The sequence below is a fragment of the Podarcis filfolensis genome, assembly GCF_964270895.1.
Source record: "Podarcis filfolensis genome assembly, chromosome: 13".
NCBI classification, from domain to species: Eukaryota; Metazoa; Chordata; class Lepidosauria; order Squamata; family Lacertidae; genus Podarcis; species Podarcis filfolensis.
In genome coordinates, this window is record NC_139615.1 from 38,604,736 (window position 1) to 38,623,181 (window position 18,446).

The following is an 18,446-nucleotide window of genomic DNA, read 5'->3' on the forward strand; positions in this document are numbered from 1 at the left end:
CAAACAGAGCACATGTTGTTGAAAATCACTATCCAAAATAAAAAAGGTGCAAGTCTGTTGAACAAGCTGGCTGTCATCCTTGGGAGTGAAGCAGTAGGAGGAACACATGGCCATGAGACCAGAATGGTCCATTTTATGCAGGCTGGCAAAGACGCCCAGCAATGTTACAAAGCTCACAAAGATTGATTTGTTTCGCGCATTTTTATCCTGACCTCCTTCACCCCATGATCGCAGGGCAGTAGGAGTGGCTTTACATGTCTTGGAAGAAGCCTCACTGAACTCACTGAGACTTAAAGGTAAAGGGACCCCTGACCATTGGGTCCAGTCGTGACTGACTCTGGGGTTGCAGCGCTCATCTCACTTTATTGGCCGAGGGAGCCGGCATACAGCTTCCGGGTCATGTGGCCAGCATAACTAAGCTGCTTCTGGCGAACCAGAGTAGCACACGGAAATGCCATTTACCTTCCCGCTGGAGTGGTACCTATTTATCTACTTGCACTTTGACGTGCTTTCGAACTGCTAGGTTGGCAGGAGCAGGGTCCGAGCAACGGGAGCTCACCCCATCATGGGGATTCGAACCGCCAACCTTCTGATCAGCAAGTCCTAGGCTCTGTGGTTTAACCCACAGCGCCACCCTGAGACTTACTTCTGAGTAAGTGCAAAAGGTTGCATTTGGGGCTATAAAACAAGAAGTCCTCGGTTTGATTCTCAGTTTTGATATAAATTCGTTTACGGGACCTTAGGCAAGTTGCGCTCCTTTGACTTCCCTCCCTCTACCCCACCAACCACCTGCAAAAAAGATGTACTGTATTTTTCTGTGTATAACACGCCCCCGTGTATAGTTCTTGGGACTAAAAATAGAGAAAATGGGGGGAGATTGCCAAGAGTTTTTGAGCTTTTTTTGTGGGGAGAGATTGCCCACAGTTGCTGAGTTTTTTTTGTGGGGGGGGGATTGCCGAAAAACGCTCACCTGCAGGACCGCCACAGCCAATCACACGCACATCGACGAAACAACCAATCATCTGCACGCTTGCCGAAAGCAAGCACCAATCGCCTGCCCAATTGCCGCCGCTGCCTATAGCCAGCAAACATTGTCTCACCCACCCAAACACCGCTGACAATCTCCTGCTCGTGGCAGCCACCAATCGCCTGTCCCACCTCTCCACTATCTGTGTATAAGACAACCCCCATTTTTTAGCATAATATTTTAATAAAATAAGCTCGGCTTATACATGGAAGAATATGGTAATTGTATACAATGGTACCTCGGGTTACATACACTTCAGGTTACATGCGCTTCAGGTTACAGACTCCGCTAACCCAGAAATAGTGCTTCAGGTTAAGAACTTTGCTTCAGGATAAGAACAGAAATCACGCTCTGGCGGCGCGGCGGCAGCAGGAGGCCCCATTAGCTAAAGTGGTGCTTCAGGTTAAGAACAGTTTCAGGTTAAGAACGGACCTCTGGAACAAATTAAGTACTTAACCTGAGGTACCACTGTATAGGTATGATCAGTGCTTTTTTTCTAAAAAAAATGTTTAGGGGTACTCTCATTTTGACTCAAGAAAATCACCATTTTATAGTTCAAATTGGGGAAAATAAATACAGTAAATGGACAAAAGTGCAAACATGCACAAGTTGTTTAGGGGTATGCGTACCCCTGCATACCCCCAGGGAAAAAAGCACTGGGTGTGATACTTCTGGTCACAACCAGAAGTCAAGCATTTTGTGTCACTGATGCTGTGAAGGCATTCTGCAAACTCATTTTTTTATTATTTTCAGCCGCCTCTTGAATACTTTTTTTTTTTTTTAATGCTGTAAGGCCTGTGCAGATTTTGTCAAATTAAAAAAATACTCGGGTAACCAATTGTTTCCATGGTAGTTTTGTAATGCTTTTTAAAGTTTTTTCTAAATGGTTTATATTGCTGCACACCATCCTGATACTTTATAAATATAAATATTTTAATCAGTAAATAATTCTGTATATATTGTAATATATATTATTATATTAATTATATTATTTTACATGAGTTTCGAATACTCAGAAGTATGCAAATATTGTTTTACAGTAGAATGCTCAGGGTGTTTGGATATGATGAAATCCCACAAAATGCCCCTAGATGTCACTGCTGTCTCAACATTTCCCTTTGTCTGTCAACTCTGTCCAGTACTATTTTGTCCAGTTCATCCTGTCTATTCTGAACCTATTGAACATTTGGTAAAAAAATAATTCTTGTTCCAAATCTCTCTTTAGATTTACAATCATAAGGATAAAGCAGTCTAGCAACCACTAAAATTGAACATTTAAGACTACCTCTTGTTACTTTCTGGGGACTGGACCGGCTATAAAATCGAGAATGATTTTATAAACTTCTACAGTGCCTCCTCCCAATCCATCCCCCCCTCAACACTTTAGTGTGTTTCCTCACTGGAAAAAGTAATCCATCCCACATATTATTTTAGGTGCTCCTTTCTGTACCTATCACAGTTCCGGAAATAGACAGCTTTGCCTCCACATTCTCATTTCACCAGCAATAGCAATTTGCGGCGTTGTGTTAAAGTTGTCATTGGGCTAAGAGCAAAAAAAGAAGAGACAAATGAATGACTAAGAGAAGCCAGGCAAATCTGTGGGTTGAAACAATTTGATTTTATTTGCGTGTGACAAGAGTCTTCATTCCATCACGTCATTGCCCTCAACAAGACCTGCTTTTCACCCAAATCAACACAGCCCTGCCTGTCCCCTTCTAAATATGTTCCTGGCACCTATCTCTCCTTCCCAGAATCCAGCAAAACCGAAAGAGGACAGGTGGGGCTGGGGGGGGGGGGGTCGGATGGGGCAAGGAGCTGAGAAATCCAGAAGAATAGATCCATTGTGTAAACGGGAAAAGGAGTAACTTGGAAGCTGGCGCCATGTGAACTCAACTTCTTCCGACCTACATTTAGTCACTCCCAACAGACTAACTGCAGCCTCCTTTTCTTAATTCCAGGGTCGGAAGTTTGTGACGGCAATGGGAGATACTTTGGCTGATGGATCCAGCCTGCACGTGGGAAGCTTGGGGCGATGGAAGCGCTGGCGTGAGTGGTGGAGTGAGAATCGGGAAGGAGAGGAAAGAGGGCGTCAACCTTTCTGCGACTCCTCGCCTCTTTTAATGACTATGGGTCTCAGGTCAAGAAGCCAACTTCCATGGTCAGAAGGGCCAATGGCGAAAATACCCGAGTCTACCAGAATAGTTCACAGCCCAACAAGGATGGAGGGGGTGGGAGCCATCTAGCTGTACTGGGTGACGCAAGCCCAGAAAAAGACGGTTTCGTTGGGCAGGTTGCTTCAGTATATTCCCCACCCCCTTCGACAAACCTGAGGAAAATTTTAGGTCACCCAGAACCCTGGAGTCTCATCTCCTTAAGGCGAATCTTTGGTTCCCTGAGTAAGAAAGCAGGAGCTAAGAACTTGCCCCCATGGTGAGGCTCTGAGGATTCAGGAACATGTGAGACGACGACAGCTCAGAGATACATATCACATCTTGACGAAGGAGCTCCTGATTCATATGAACCTAGGAGAATACCTTGTCAAGCTACCAAGTCATCTAGCCTGCTATGGTCTACTCTGACAGAAAGCAGCTCTCCCAGGTCTTCCCCAGCCTTGCTGCATCACGTAATACACGCTCTATCAGTGAGCAATGACCCTTCCCCAAACCGTCAGCCTTATCAAGTTGGCGATGCAGCACAAAGGTGAGAGATGTTGTGTGAAGGGGCTTGATTTGAACCCAGGGGCTCAGCCTCGGAACACGCGGAACCATTGTGCAAAAAGAAGTACCTCCAAGCACGTGCAGAGTGCCTTTTGTCCCTTAACAAACTGAGCCCTGTGAATGATTAGGGAGGGTCACAAAACGGTCAGGGGCAAAGCTTGTAAATACATCAGCATCTCTTGTTTTTCTAGAAGTTAAATACAAAACACTTATTAATTACTCTGGGGATGAAGATAGCAAGAGGTATATTATATATATTTAAAAAACAGTATGCAGTGCATTGTTTTTGGTACAGTAAAAGCTAGATCAGTTTGAAATAGGTTCCGAAAATAATTTCACACACCCCTCAAAATTCCAGAAAATGCTTTCTATTTCTGAACCTAGTTAGAAGTTCGGTCTCGCCATGCTTGCAGTTGTGTCCACAGCACTACAGAGCCTTGGGATCTTGTCAGCCAAGTGACGGCTCCTCTGTTCCCTTTTCTCAAAGCTTTCCTACTCCCCTTAGGAATTAGGATCCATGGGAACTATCTCTCCCATGTATCCTTGTGCCAGAAATGCTGGCAAGTATCACCTAAGACACCAGGGAGGCCTTGCAAGATAGCTTTCCCATGCCCACCTGAGCCAACTGACTGGTAACTTCGGTTGAGAAGGGAAAGCGGCGGCGGCAACAGCAAGGGACAGATTTCACCAGCTATGCTGTTTCAAACCAGGTGTGAAACTTCAGGAGGAGTTTGGGCTCAGCTAGGAGTGAGTTAGTAATAATCTGAACTGGGGAAGTTTGTTTCTGGAGGGAAAACTCCCCAATTCCAAACCTGATTAGTAAAACCCTTCGAAGTTAGATTGCATCTCAACATTCCTGCCCCTTAATTTTATTCAACTAGAGTGTCCGGTCCCCTCTGAGGGATTTGCGCAATGCTGTTCCCACTAATGAGAGAGGCCTGCTTTCTCCTTCGGCATTGGGGTCTGCTGGGCCCACAGTACTAGGTGAGCTGAGGTAAACAGAGAATCTCGGAAGCATAGTGCATAGTTCACACACGGCAGCAGAACAACGCAGAGCAAAAGCTCCGGAACCATTTGAGCAACAGCTGTTAAAACATCTCACATACGCACACAATGCACACAGACAACACACATGCCAGCGCAACACAGACTGTTCTGTAAACATCAGTAAGAAAGGCCCTGCAAGGCCTTGTCTATCTTCACGAATTCCCACGGTACGTGATGTTGGTGAAGGTTGAGGTAGCTCCTTTGTACAATGGGTTGTTGGCCTGAAACAGAGAAATAGAAGAGTAAAGGAATTGGCACAAACCATAAACTGTACCTGCTAATTCACGGCCATTGTCAAAAGGTGTCTGCATATAGGCTTAAACCAGTTTAACAGTTCTCTTGCCCCAGTGATCCCTGGCAAACATAATTCAGCGAGGCAGGGATTGGAATCTCTAATTATTCTCACCAAACCAACAACCCCAGGATTCTGTAATAGACCCAAAGCACACGGGTTCTAGCATATCTCCCTGGCAGCACGCATCTGAGAACATGACATGTCATCATTATTTTAGCATTTTTCTCTCCTTCCCTGCAGGCATTAGTTAATGAAGCAGAGCAAAGGGCAGGAAATGCTAGCACAATGAGTCTAGTCATATGTTTTTTCAGCAGCGCAGTGCTGGAGAAATAGGAATGGATGTGAGTTGGCGACACCCACACTGTTTCCCCCTCAATGTCTCGTTTGAAAACTGGTATAAGCCTGATATCCATGGCTGGCATGATCCGCAGCATGAGGATTGCCAGAATATGGAAGCTGAACTAGGGATCACTGCAAGAAACGCCTTCCCCCGCTGCAGCAGAAATGTTGCAGGGCTGTTCTCTACTCCCCCATCAACCGCCTCTCGTGTTTCTCACCGTGTCCCATCTAGCCCTGGCCCGCTCTTCTTCAAACTTGGCAAACTCCCGCCGGTCGTGGATGGTGATGAGCAGTTTCCAGATGAGCAAAGTAGCCAAACCAATAAGCAAAATGGCTCCCGTCACAGAAAGGAGAACGACCAGGATGTCCGGCCCCTTGGGACAGTCTGCAAGAGAAGCACGTGTTATACAGGGCTGCAAAACTTCCTAAGTTTCCTACGTCGGTATTCCCATCCTCTCTCCACAACTCACATCTGCACACCAGTAGAGATCTCTACTGAGGATGCATGGCGATAATTCCCATCCCATATGAGAGTAGCTCCCCTCAATGACTTCCCTTCCTCTCTTTCCATGGTTCATTTTGCACAACATCCATCAAAACTTATTTACATTGTCAAATTTATCTTAATGCTGTCCACGTTTTCAAATATGCACATATATTCAATAAACATTTTCCAGTTTTCTTTCAACGTATGTTCTTCTTGTTCTCTTATTCTATATGTTAGGCTCACAAGCTATGCATATTCTGTCAGTTTATGTTGCCATTCCTCTATAGTTGGCACCTTGCTCGTTTTCCATTTTGGAAAACACCAGTGTGGTGTAGTGGTTAAGAGCGGTAGACTCGTAATCTGGTGAACCGGGTTCGCGTCTCCGCTCCTCCACATGCAGCTGCTGGGTGACCTCGGGCCAGTCACACTTCTCTGAAGTCTCTCAGCCTCACTCACCTTACAGAGTGTTTGTTGTGGGGGAGGAAGGGAAAGGAGAATGTTAGCCGCTTTGAGACTCCTTCGGGCAGTGATAAAGTGGGATATCAAATCCAAACTCTTCTAACGAAACACAAGCCACAGTTGTGGCATACATAAATAACCTTTTTTCAGAGTGGCTGCCCTGCTTGATTCACCAGAAGCAGTTGCTCTGCCAGAACCACCTCAAGATACTTGGCCTCTGCTTCTGAGCTGTGGGAGTCTTATTGTGGGAACAGAGAGCTTGGGGGCCTTTTGTGCCCAGCTGATGGTTCTGTTTCACACATGCATGTTCAACATCTCTTCACGACTGCCACATCGAGTTATGACCACACATTCAGCTGCTAGCCATCAACAGCTGCACATGCCATGCGTGAATCGGTTCTAATAGGTTTTCTGCAAGCTGGGATCATTTGCTAGAGGCCAAGCTAGGTGAAAGATGGGCATTTTAGGAGACATTTACACTTAACTGAGAAGGGGATCGGATTTTCACAAAACACTTCCTCCCCTTCGTCTCAGTCCTAGTTCTGATCCAACGCTTGCGTTTTCTGCAATTCAAGTTAAGTGCTATAGTGCTCAATCAAACGTGGGATAAACTCTCATCTAGGCGCAGCCCAAGACAAGGACATAAACGACAGAGAATCAGATCCAATGTGCGCACAACTAAAGCCTCCCTAACAGCCAGATCAACACAGTTAAGAACCTCCTCTCTGGAAGACCAAGGCATAGTTAGGCCACTGCGTACAACGACTCAAGCAGTTGGAATCCTGCCCTGGAGGGAGTTGCAGGTCTCAACAGTCTCTGATGATGTTTTGATGATGCAGCAACTGTCGCAAGATCCTCCCCAGAAAGCGTACTGGATAGCCAAAGATTTCCAGCTCTATCTTACTTCCGCATTAATGTATGCGTTAAGTCCCATGGAGTTGCAAGAGAACTGGCAGTTTTGTGGTTTCCCATGAGGCATTAGCTGGCCTCAAAACTGCTCCCCACTGAAGTCTGGCCTGGCCCATGTAATCTATCCCAGTTGGGTGTCAATCTCCTCTGTGCAACACAGTTGCATCTGAGTCACTGGCCAGGTCCACGCCCCTTGTGGCTAGGGCTGCATTTGCTGGTGCCTTTATTCATTCTCTTTTGGGGGTCTAGGGCCAGGCTACCCTGAACACGCCCAATCTCCGTCATTCTCTTTTTTTTGGGGGGGGGTGTCATATGACGATCCCTGGAACTTTTGCTCACAAGCCTTATCAGGCAGGCGGGAGACAGACTATAGCTCTCGCTTCCCTTTGCTGATCTATCAGCAGGCACGGACAGGGGCAGAATTTGCTATCCTAAGCAAAAAAAAAAGTCTTCTGTTTCATTCTATTTATGCTTTTATTACTGTTAAGTCACTCTGGGGGCCCTTTTAAGGTGCAGCATTGTTATAAATAAAGCTTGCTTTGGTTTTGTTTTGCTGAATTCATCACTGCTCAAAATGCCCATCTTGGACGTTCATTCTCCAACTTGATACTTCTAGCTTAACAGAGATCTGCCTATTAAGTTTCTGATCCCCCATACCTTCCTTGGCCATGTATGTGGTTCCAGTTTCTCTCTTCCTTCAAATCCCCATTTTCCCATGAAGCCTTTGGCTTGACCCTCATCTACTACAGAAGCAGTCTTAGGTACGTTCTGCTGTGTTGGCAGATATTTGCTCTTTGACAAACGAACATCTCCCTTACTTCTTCTCTTTTCTTCCCCAACACGTAAGTTTGTAAGTTCCTTGCAGCAGGAACCTTCTTAAAAAGGTTTCCCCCAGCTAATGAAACTATCGGACGTTTTGTGTGCATCGCTGCAGCTGCATTTCTCAGGTTGCAGATTAAGCATGGGTGGGGGGACTAATCTCCAAAGATCAAGCCTCATTTCTGTGGCTTTTCATCCTCACCTGGCTCCTCAATGACATAGAGGATGGACTTGCCGCTGGAGTCTTCATAGTACTGGAAACGTACCACGCAGTCATTCTCATCCTTGTAAGTGCAATTCACAGCATCCTTCCCCTTGTCTCCTACATAAGGGGAGGGGGCAGGTGAGAAGAAAGAACATGGAAACATTTAGTCCTACACATACCGCTTTCAGGAGTAAGTAAAGTAAAAAGTAAAGGACCCCTGGACAGTTAAGTCCAGTCAAAGGAGACTATGGGGTTGTGGCGCTCATCTCGCTTCAGGCTAGGGAACCGGCCTTTGTCCGCAGACAGTTTTCCGGGTCATGTGGCCAGCATGGCTAAACCTCTTCTGATGCAACGGAACACCATGAAGGAAGTCAGAGCGCACGAAAATGCCGTTTACCTACCCGCCGCAGTGGTACCTATTTATCTACTCGCACTGGCGTGCTTTCGAACTTGGCAGGAGCTGGGAAAGAGCAACGGGTGCTCACTCCGTCGCGTGGATTCAAACTGCCGACCTTCTGATCGGCAAGCCCAAGAGGCTCAGTTGTTTAGACCACAGCGCCACCCGCATCCCTCGCTTTCAGGAGTTGGCCCAACAGGTGCTCTTGGGAAGTTCAGAAGTAGGACTAGGGGTGTCACAAGCATTCAGATTGGGGCCACACAAAAAGCAAGTGCTCCTACTCAAATACTCATAAGCTGATTCGAATCTGTAAGCCTGGGTCCTCGATTCATTGCCAACATCGTCTCAGGGCTCATGGGAAGAGGCTACTGTACTCTACATGAATTCCATCTCCTATTCTAGTCTAGTTGAATGTTTGTAGCTGGTGTTGGTCTCTAGATACAGGGATCAGCCTTTCCCAACACGATGCCCTTCGGATTTTTTTGGACTACAGCACGCAATACATGTGGCAGGCCACACTCTGGGTCAGGTATTCTGAGCTCTAGATGTACTCTAGATGTGAGGGAATTCATCGAATCAGAGTTGCAATGAAGGAATATGCAGCCGTCCCATACGAGGATCAAACCTGCAAACCTTGGCATTATCAGCACCACACTCTAACCAACTGAGCTATCTATGCAATTCATCCTAACACTCTTGTCGCAGTCAGGCCACTTCCTGATGAGATTTAGGTTTGTAGCCATCATTCGACTCCATGGAGGTGGTGGACCTATTGAGATGTTGCATCCCATAGACCATAGTCTTCCCTGACCATTGCACCTAACCGGCTGTTGTTGGACTACAAGCCCCATCATCCCTATTGGCCATACTGGTTGGGAATGATGGGAATTGTAGTCCAACACCACCTAGGGACTCATGTTTGGGGGAAACTGCCATAAACCAATGGAGTCTGAGGAGTTCTGGATGGAGTCCTCTTAAGGTTGTTGGCATCTGCCTCGAGAGAGAGAGAGACAATGGAGCTTTCCATGGCACTAGCCTGGTGGTGCCTATGGAGGTTCTGGGCCAAGAGTCCTAGAGATGGGAAGGCCTGGGGAAAAACCCAGAAAAAATGAAGAAAAAATAAACCCAGGTTTTTTCCCATTTTCCCCCAAAGCTGTTTTTCCCCCCAGAAAAATGGGGGGGGGAGGAGTGTGTGAAATACTCAAACTATATCAAACTGGTTTTTTTCATTTCTTTTCTGGGGGAAAACGGCTTTTGGAAAAAAACAGAAAAAAACCTGGTTTCCCCTCCATTTTTCCAGTTTTCCCCCAGGCCTTCCCATCTCTAGCAAAGACCCCCTCTCAGCCTCACTGACATGGCACAAAGGAAAGCAGAGAAATACATTTGGCACCAGCTTGGCTGCAGGAGTTGCCGGAAGGAGGAGTACAAGGAGCCATCCAACCGTCTTAGGGACGGTTTACTCTTATCCTTTTCTTCTCCCAAAGATGTCCCGCAAGGCAGCGGGTACCTCTTAAGGTACCTGTTTGGTATCATTGGTGCTCCCTAGGTTTTTGTGCATGAAATATGTAGCATTCGCCCGTTTTCTTTTAAATGTCACTTGAGATTAGAGGCCATTTAACGTATTTTTCGCCCTATAGGACGCACCGGACCATAGGATGCACCTTGTTTTAGAGGGGAAGAACAAGGGAAAAAAATTCTCCCCCACTCTGCTCAGCGCCCCTTCAGCAAAGCGGCAGGAGAAACGGAGCCCCTTCTAAAAGTGCGTCGTCTAAAAGAAAAGATGGCTGGCAGCTAAAATACGAGAAGAAGAATGGTGTTGGGTTTGGGTGGCTGTTAATCACGCAAGAAAGAACTGGCACAGTTGCCATCCCTTCCTGAGGCAGGTATCTTGGTCATGCAGAGAGCCCCATGTTTCTTACGCACCAAGCTCCTGCACCAATTCAATCTCGTCCCGGCAGTTGTGGTTGCAGGTCTCTTGCTCCATCAGGGTCCCCCTCTCAAACTTCTTGCATTCCACGCACTCCCTGCGTAAGAGGAAGAAGCAGGTACAGTGAGAATAATGAAGCAGGCCGAGGGATGCTGGCTCCACATCCCATGACTGCAAAAACAGAGGCTATACAGTTGTATCTTAGATCTCAAACGCCTTGGCTCCCGAACAAATCGGCTCCCGAATGACCGAAACCCGGAAGTGAGTGTTACGGTTGTCAAATGTTCTTTTGGAAGCCAAAAATCTGACGCAGGTTCCATGGCTTCCGATTGGCTGCAGGAGCTTCCTGCAGCCAATCAGAAGCTGCGCTTTACTAATGATGATGATGATGATGATGATAATAATAATTTATTATTTATACCCCGCCCATCTGGCTGGGTTTCCCAGCCACTCTGGGCGGCTTCCAGCAGAACACTAAAATACAATAACCTATTAAACATTAAAAGTTTCCCTAAACAGGGCTGCCTTCAGATGTCTTCTAAAAGTTTGGTAGTTGTTGTTCTCTTTGACATCTGGTGGGAGGGCGTTCCACAGGGTGGGTGCCACTACCGAGAAGGCCTCTGCCTGGTTCCCTGTAACTTGGCTTCTCGCAGCGAGGGAACCGCCAGAAGGCCCTTGGCGCTGGACCTCAGTGTCCAGGCAGAACAGAATAGAATATCATTTATTACGGCCATAGGCCCATACCGGTAAAAACAACACATAAATAACAGCTTGTGCCGTAAGGAGAAAAAACAAAAGCAATCGCTAAAACACTACTATAACAATAAAATACTATAAAATGGAAAGGCATACTACGCCTTAATTAGCTTGTAGAGCTCCTTGGCGTCGCTTTTGGGAAAGGACAGCAACTAGGAACCTAGCCACCTTCAGGGTCGTGTGGGTATCCTTGTCCTGCAAGATTTGGGCAAGGTGGAATTTTGGTGGGGTACCCTCTAGTTTCTGTATGATTGATCCCAACAAATTTGCCCGTAGCACATTAAACAAGGGGCAAGTGAACATAATGTGCTGGAGCGACTCCGGCGTCACCTTATCACATTCGCACACGGCGGGGGCTTGGCCCTTTGAGAACCTATGTCTCAGGACATTGGAGGGAAAAACGTTAAACCTCGCTTTGGTGAAGGCCAGTCTATGTGCGACAGTCGAAAGGGAGGAGAGGTATGATGGAACGCAGTAAGTTAAAGTGATACCAATGTTCTGGGGCGAACAAACACCTCCCCCCAGCGTATAATTTCGCTGTAAATCGATGTCATCCAGTCTTTGGCGGATCAGTCTCTGAGCAGTGATTTGGTCTAGTTTTAGGGAATCTGAGGGAGAGATTCCATAACTCAGGAGTTTGGCATGAATTCTGCTAGTCCAAAGGCTAGAGAATTCATCTCGCCATAAGCATTGGGCAAGGTAATGGTTTGGTAATCTATGCCACAATGATAACCAGTAATTGAAGACTTGCTTCCACAGGCAAGTTTCTAGGGATGCGACCTTCAATTCTAGTCGCATGGCTGCGTTGCTTACGCACAGGGGGAGCATTAGGAGCCGACGTAGGAATTGGCTTTGCAGAGTCTCAAGGGGAGCAAGATCTGTCATCACGGCCCAGAGCGGGGCAGCATAAGCAAGCACGGCAACCACTTTTGCCTTGAACACCTTTAGGGCCGAGGGAACATGCAAAGCTCCGTCCGAAAAGAAGAATCGGAGGAGCGCATATGACAAGGTTTTGGCCTTATTAAGTAGGTGTTGAATGTGAGCTTTCCACCCCAAATTGTATTGAAAAATAACTCCTAGGTATTGAAATTTTAGGACTTGCTCTATTTTTGCCCCACCAAGCTTCCATTTGTATAATCTCCGGCTTCTGGAGAAGATCAGGATCTTGGACTTGGCATGGTTGATGGTTAATTGATTGAGTTGACAATACGTGGCAAAGATCTTCAGAGCTCTGGTTAGTCCAACACGTGTATAAGATAGAATTACCACGTCGTCCGCATATAAAAGGAGTGGGCAGCGGTAATCCGCTAGTCTAGGCGCGTGTGTACTTGGAGATGAGTTGACTAGGGGTGCTCGCATGTCGCTGATGAATAGGTTGAATAGGCAGGGAGCCAATATACATCCTTGGCGCACTCCCTTGTTTATTGTTATCGAATTTGTAAGGTCGCCCGCTGGAGTGAATCTCACTCTGGCAAGGGTACCTTCGTGGAGCTGGCTTATGAGCCATAAGAGTCTTCTATCGATGCCCTGTTTCGCAAGTTTCTCCCAAAGAATATTTCTAGGAACGCTGTCAAAGGCTGCCTTTAGATCTAAGAAGGCAGCACAGAGGTAGCCCCGGGGGGGGGGGGGAGGAGTACTTCCGTGCCAGATGATAAAGAACTATCGCATGATCGGTTGTAGAGCGTTTAGTTCTGAACCCTGCTTGTTCATGGCCAATCTGGTTAGTCTCATCTACCCATCGCAATAATTTAGTCATCAAAAAGCTGGCATAAATTTTCCCTATAATCGAAAGGAGGCTGATGTTACGGTAGTTTTCCGGCTCCGTTGGAGAACCTTTTTTATGAATTGGTACAATAATGGACCAGGCAGAACGATGGAGGTGGAGACGCTCCTTCAGGTATACTGGTTTCCGAACATTTTGGAAGTCGAACGGACTTCTGGAACGGATTCCGTTCGACTTCCAAGGTACGACTGCATTAGGATTTCAGCAGGATCTCTGGCACCCCACTCCCCCAGTCTCCCACCTAACCAAGGCATGTGTCCTTCCTCCCAGAGTACGCCACACCTTTAGGGGTCACCAGGCCTCAGGGTGTGACCCGGTGGCTGCTTCTGACAGAGGAGCGAGACAGTACAGTCCACTCCATCAGCCTTGCCCAGCTGCCCTTTAACTCTTCCTGAACCGTCACTCTGTTAGCCACAGTCCTACCCAACTGCAGCAGAGGAAGATGGGGGGAAGTGGAACACATTCCCCATTCATTGGGCTCCTCCCTGAACTGTCTCCTTTTTTCAGCCAGTCATCAGAAGAACTGCGATGCCACTTTAACAACTGGTGCCCAAGTTATCTCATTTCTTGCTCCCTCCCCATTCCTCCTGTGTCATATTGGCTAGACTGTTAGGCCTGCAGCCACAGACTTGATTTGAAAATGGAGTATTTGCACAGTGCCTAGAAAAATGCAAGAATTTATAAATAGTAATTATGAATAATATTTCAGGGTTTTAGGCCACTTCTCAAGGCCTAAAGGTTCAGGGAAGTTTTTAATGTGCGACATTTTAATGTATTTTTAATCTTTGTTGGAAGCCGCCCAGAGTGGCTGGGGAAACACAGCCAGATGGGCAGGGTACAAATAAATTATTATTATTATTATTATTATAATTATTCATGAGAAGGAATGAAATCTCAGGATGAGCGGGTAAGAACGAAGGGTTGATTAAAGCTTTTACATGCCCCTTGTCCCCCCCCCTTTTGTGTGTGTCAACTTTTCAAACTTGGAAGTTGAACAGAATCTGTTCCGGAAGTCCATTCAACTTCCAAAATGTTTGGAAATCAAAGCACAGCTCCTGCAGCCAACTGGAAGCCGTGGAAGCCCTGTCAGACGTTCGGCTTCCAAAAGAATGTTTGAAAACTGGAACACTCACTTCCAGGTTTGCGGCGTTCAGGAGCCAAAACATTTGAGAACTAAGCTGTTCAACTTCCAAGGTACGACTGTAATTTGTTGTTGTTTTTTTAATTTATTTTTTTGATTTTCCAACTTAAAATTTTACAGAGATATATCAAGCATAAATCATAAAAAATCAAGATTCCAAGGAATCTCCTGGACTTCCATCCTCCCCTATGTGGGTCCTATTATTAATCAGTTCCTCCCACATCTTTTATGATAATCCAAACCCTTTAACCCCTTCCCATTATGTCCAGCACCAACCTTAAACTACAAGTGCTCTTCCAATCCTACTAACGAATTTAACTGTTCACAATGGTCTTTAAGATAAGTTATAAATTTCCCCTATTCCTTATTAAAATTTCGGTCTTCCTGAAACTTGTACTTTGCTGTTCCAGCAAAGGCCCGTTCAAATTGAGCAGCATAGCAAATAGGAAAGTTTTTAATGTTTAATGCTGTATTGTGTTTTTAATATTCGGTTGGGAGCTGCCCAGAGTGGCTGGGGAAACCCAACCAGATGGGCAGGGTATAAATAATAAATTTATCATCATCATCATCGGAGTTAAGAATGTGACCTTGCACCCTAATATTCTACATGTCAAATTCAAATCTACCCAAGCCATGATTTGGCATAGCCTTACGTGATAACCCAACCAGTGAATTGGCAAGGCTCCAGCAATATGGATTGTGTATCTTAACGGCAATATGACCACTGGAAAGAGAGACTAAAGCATGTACACGCAGACTCCAGGAAAACGCTACACTCTCTTTGAAAAAAAACAAAACACCCAGAGAGATTTATGGGAACTAGTAATTCATTTCTGAGAGAAAGCTACAGATGCTGTACCTATTTACAAGTCTACTCAAATACCTGGGGGTCTGTGCCAATGCAGTCTCCCTCCTGCTATGATGTTTACTTTAATGATTTTGTGTTGCTTTGAGAAACGACAGACAACTGGCGCACACATACACACACACACACACACACACACACACACACACACACACACACAATCACAGCTCCCTCTTGCTTACTTCTTGATAGTGCAGGCATCAGGGCAGGTTGGGCACTTCTCACAGGTGTCTCCATAAGAGCCAGGCTGGGTGCAGACGCATTTCCCGCAGGCACAGTAGCCCCGGCCTTGTCCGCTGCATACCAGCCCGTTGCTAGACATGCAGGTGTCAGTCCGGGTGGTGCAGTTGCAGTAGGCTCCCGTCCAATCGGGGTTGCATGCACAGTCGCCGCAGACGCATTCCCCATGACCTGTGGGCAAATCACAATGCAACTTATGTTCCAGTAAAAAGGTAAAGGTAACGGGACCCCTGACCGTTAGGTCCAGTCGTGGCCAACTCTGGGGTTGCGGCGCTCATCTCACTTTACTGGCCGAGGGAGCCGGCGTACAGCTGTTTTGAGTTTCCCTATTGCATTGAGGCTTCCACTTTCAGTTTTCGGTTTTCAAATGTTTCGGAAGTTGAACGGTCTTCCAGAACGGATTATGTTTGAAAACCAAGGTTCCACTGTACTTGGAAGGTCTGTTCTTAAAGATAGTAAAGGTAAAGGGACCCCTGACCATTAGGTCCAGTCGTGGCCGACTCTGGGGTTGCGGCGCTCATCTTGCTTTATTGGCCGAGGGAGCCGGTGTACAGCTTCCGGGTCATGTGGCCAGCATGACTAAACCGCTTCTGGCAAACCAGAGCAGTGCACGGAAACACCGTTTACCTTCCCGTCGGAGTGGTACCTATTTATCTACTTGTACTTTGACGTACTTTTGAGCTGCTAGGTTGGCAGGAGCAGGGACCGAGCAACGGGAGCTCACCCCGTCGCGGGGATTTGAACCACCGACCTTCTGATAGGCAAGTCCTAGGCTCTGTGGTTTAACCCACAGCGCCACCCACGTCCCTTATGTTCCAGTACTGGAGTCCAAATTAAACAGGAGGGGTGGGGCGCAGGAGGCCTTTACCAGAGAGCACAACGTGTGTGCTGCAAGGGAACAGTTTTAGCATTCAAGTTACCGACTCTCACCCCTCTTTCTCCCCAACCAAAACAAAAAGCAAAAACCCCATACCCATTGAAGCAGAGTGCACATTAGGACAGAGCAGATACTACACTTGATCTTAGCCAAAGGCCGAGAAGCGATCCACTTTTTGACTATTGATTCAAAACCCAAAAAGGTATTTTATGGAATTGACTTTTTATTTCTATTCTTTCTACATCGTATTGTTGTTTTATTGCTATGGCTGATGGCTGACGCAAATAAGGATTCATCCATTCATTCATTGGGACAGAGCAAAAATGGTTTATGAGGTTTGCAAAATTTCTTTTGACACCATTGCCTGCAATGCAGAGGTAAGAATCGGAGCTGTCCGTGTGCTATAATTCTGACGCAGCACATGAAAAGTGCAGGATGTGGCCATAGACTCAGAATTCAGCTTCCACTTACACTGTAAAACCACCAAGTGATTCTCAGATGAAGGGCAGTATAGAAATTGATTATTATTATTATTATTATTATTATTATTATTTGCATACCTTTTCTCCAAAAGTTTCTGCAAACATATGCTTGAAAGTATGTGTACAAATTACCCAACATCCGTAACTACTGCTGCTATAGTCTGCTTGGCTTAACTGGCTGGTGATATCCCACTGGCAGGGCGCGGGGCCAGGCTAACCAACATAGGCAGCAGCGTTGTGGACCAAGGGGGTGGGTGGGGTGGCGGTGGCACTTACTGGCTCAAATGCCCCATTGCCGTTCTTATCGCTCTACTGCCACCACCAAGCAAGCAAGATGACAAGGCAGCCACCCAGGCTGTCACTGAGGAAGAATGAGGGTGGGTGGGTGGGTGGGTGGCAAACAAGGTACAAATGTGTGATCTTATGATTGTAATTTTCAGGCATGTGTACAATAGATATATAAAGAGCTGAAAAGGTCAGAGCAGAGCCGGGAGGGGGAACTTTTGCCTCCATTACCTGGCAATGGGTGGAGGGAATTGCCCAAAACAGCCAAGCCAGTGGGTTACCTAGCTGGTTGGCAACCCTCTTAATAACTCCCTCAAACTTAACTTTTACCTGCTCCACCCCACCTGTCACCCCAGGTTCCTATGAAGATAAAACAGGATAACCCCTTTTGCTGTCCTCAGAGGAAGGGTGAGAAACGAACGTGATAAATTACATAAAATAGTATTAGCTGGAAGTGAAGAGCAGAGGTAAAGGAGAATTAAATAACCAAAGAATTGTGGTTTAGGCGGTGGAAGTCTTTTAAGATATTTTAATCAAGTTTTGTATTTTATAATGTGTGTAAGTGTAATTCTGGAATTACTGTTTATGGAAAACAGCATTTTCTTTCTTCTTTTTCTTTCTTCTTTTTTCGTTTCTTCTTACTTTTTATTTTCTTCTACAGTTTATGTTTGGTAAATATGTAAATAATTGTGTTTTTTGGAAATTTAATTGTATTACAGTGGTACCTTGGGTTAAGAACTTAATTCGTTCTGGAGGTCTGTTCTCAATCTGAAACTGTTCTTAACCTGAGGTACCACTTTAGCTAATGGGGCCTCCTGCTGCCACTGTTGCACAATTTGTTCTCATCCTGAAGCAAGGTTCTTAACCCGAGGTAATATTTCTGGGTTAGCGGGGTCTGTAACCTGAAGCTATGTAACCTGAAGCGTATGTAACCTGAGGTACCACTGTATTCAATAAAGTTCTATTTTTTAAAAAAATAAATAGTATCAGCTGGTGCATTCTCCCTGGGTTGGGGAAGAGCCAAGGCAACAGAGGGTATACTCTTAATAATTTACCTCACAGTTGCCAGACACCAAAGCCTGTGTTTACATTTAATTCCCACCCAAGTAGGTGCTGACCTTGCTAAACCACTGATGCAGTTAGACCATTAGTTGTGCGGGCGGCGCACGCTCCAATCTGGAGCCCCCACGAAAGGCTGCCATGGAAATATTCAGAGGAAATGTTTGCTCTGAGGTGCCCAGCTCTGCCCACGCACTCCTGGGACAGTGGGCGGGCGGCAACCTGCAGACCCTCTGCTAACTATGAAGAAGACTGGTTAATGAGAAACTCAAGTGAATCATGGCTGGGTTGGGGGGGGGGGAGAGAAGGAGCAGCTGGTTTGGGAGGGGG

At 46.2% G+C, this 18,446-nt stretch overlaps 1 protein-coding gene across 1 annotated transcript in view; it reads right to left on the minus strand.

Moving 5' to 3' along the window:
• Positions 1-2,624: 2,624 nt before the first annotated feature.
• The window catches only part of ITGB3 (integrin subunit beta 3), a 61,439-nt gene continuing 45,617 nt past the window's right edge, over positions 2,625-18,446 (minus strand). The window contains exons 11-15 of the mRNA XM_083582771.1: positions 15,356-15,584; positions 10,625-10,725; positions 8,302-8,421; positions 5,644-5,810; positions 2,625-5,012 (exon numbers count right to left, since the gene is read on the minus strand). Coding sequence (XP_083438897.1) covers positions 4,944-5,012; positions 5,644-5,810; positions 8,302-8,421; positions 10,625-10,725; positions 15,356-15,584 — 686 coding nt within the window. The 3' untranslated portion in view covers positions 2,625-4,943. The remainder of the gene's footprint in view (positions 5,013-5,643; positions 5,811-8,301; positions 8,422-10,624; positions 10,726-15,355; positions 15,585-18,446) is intronic.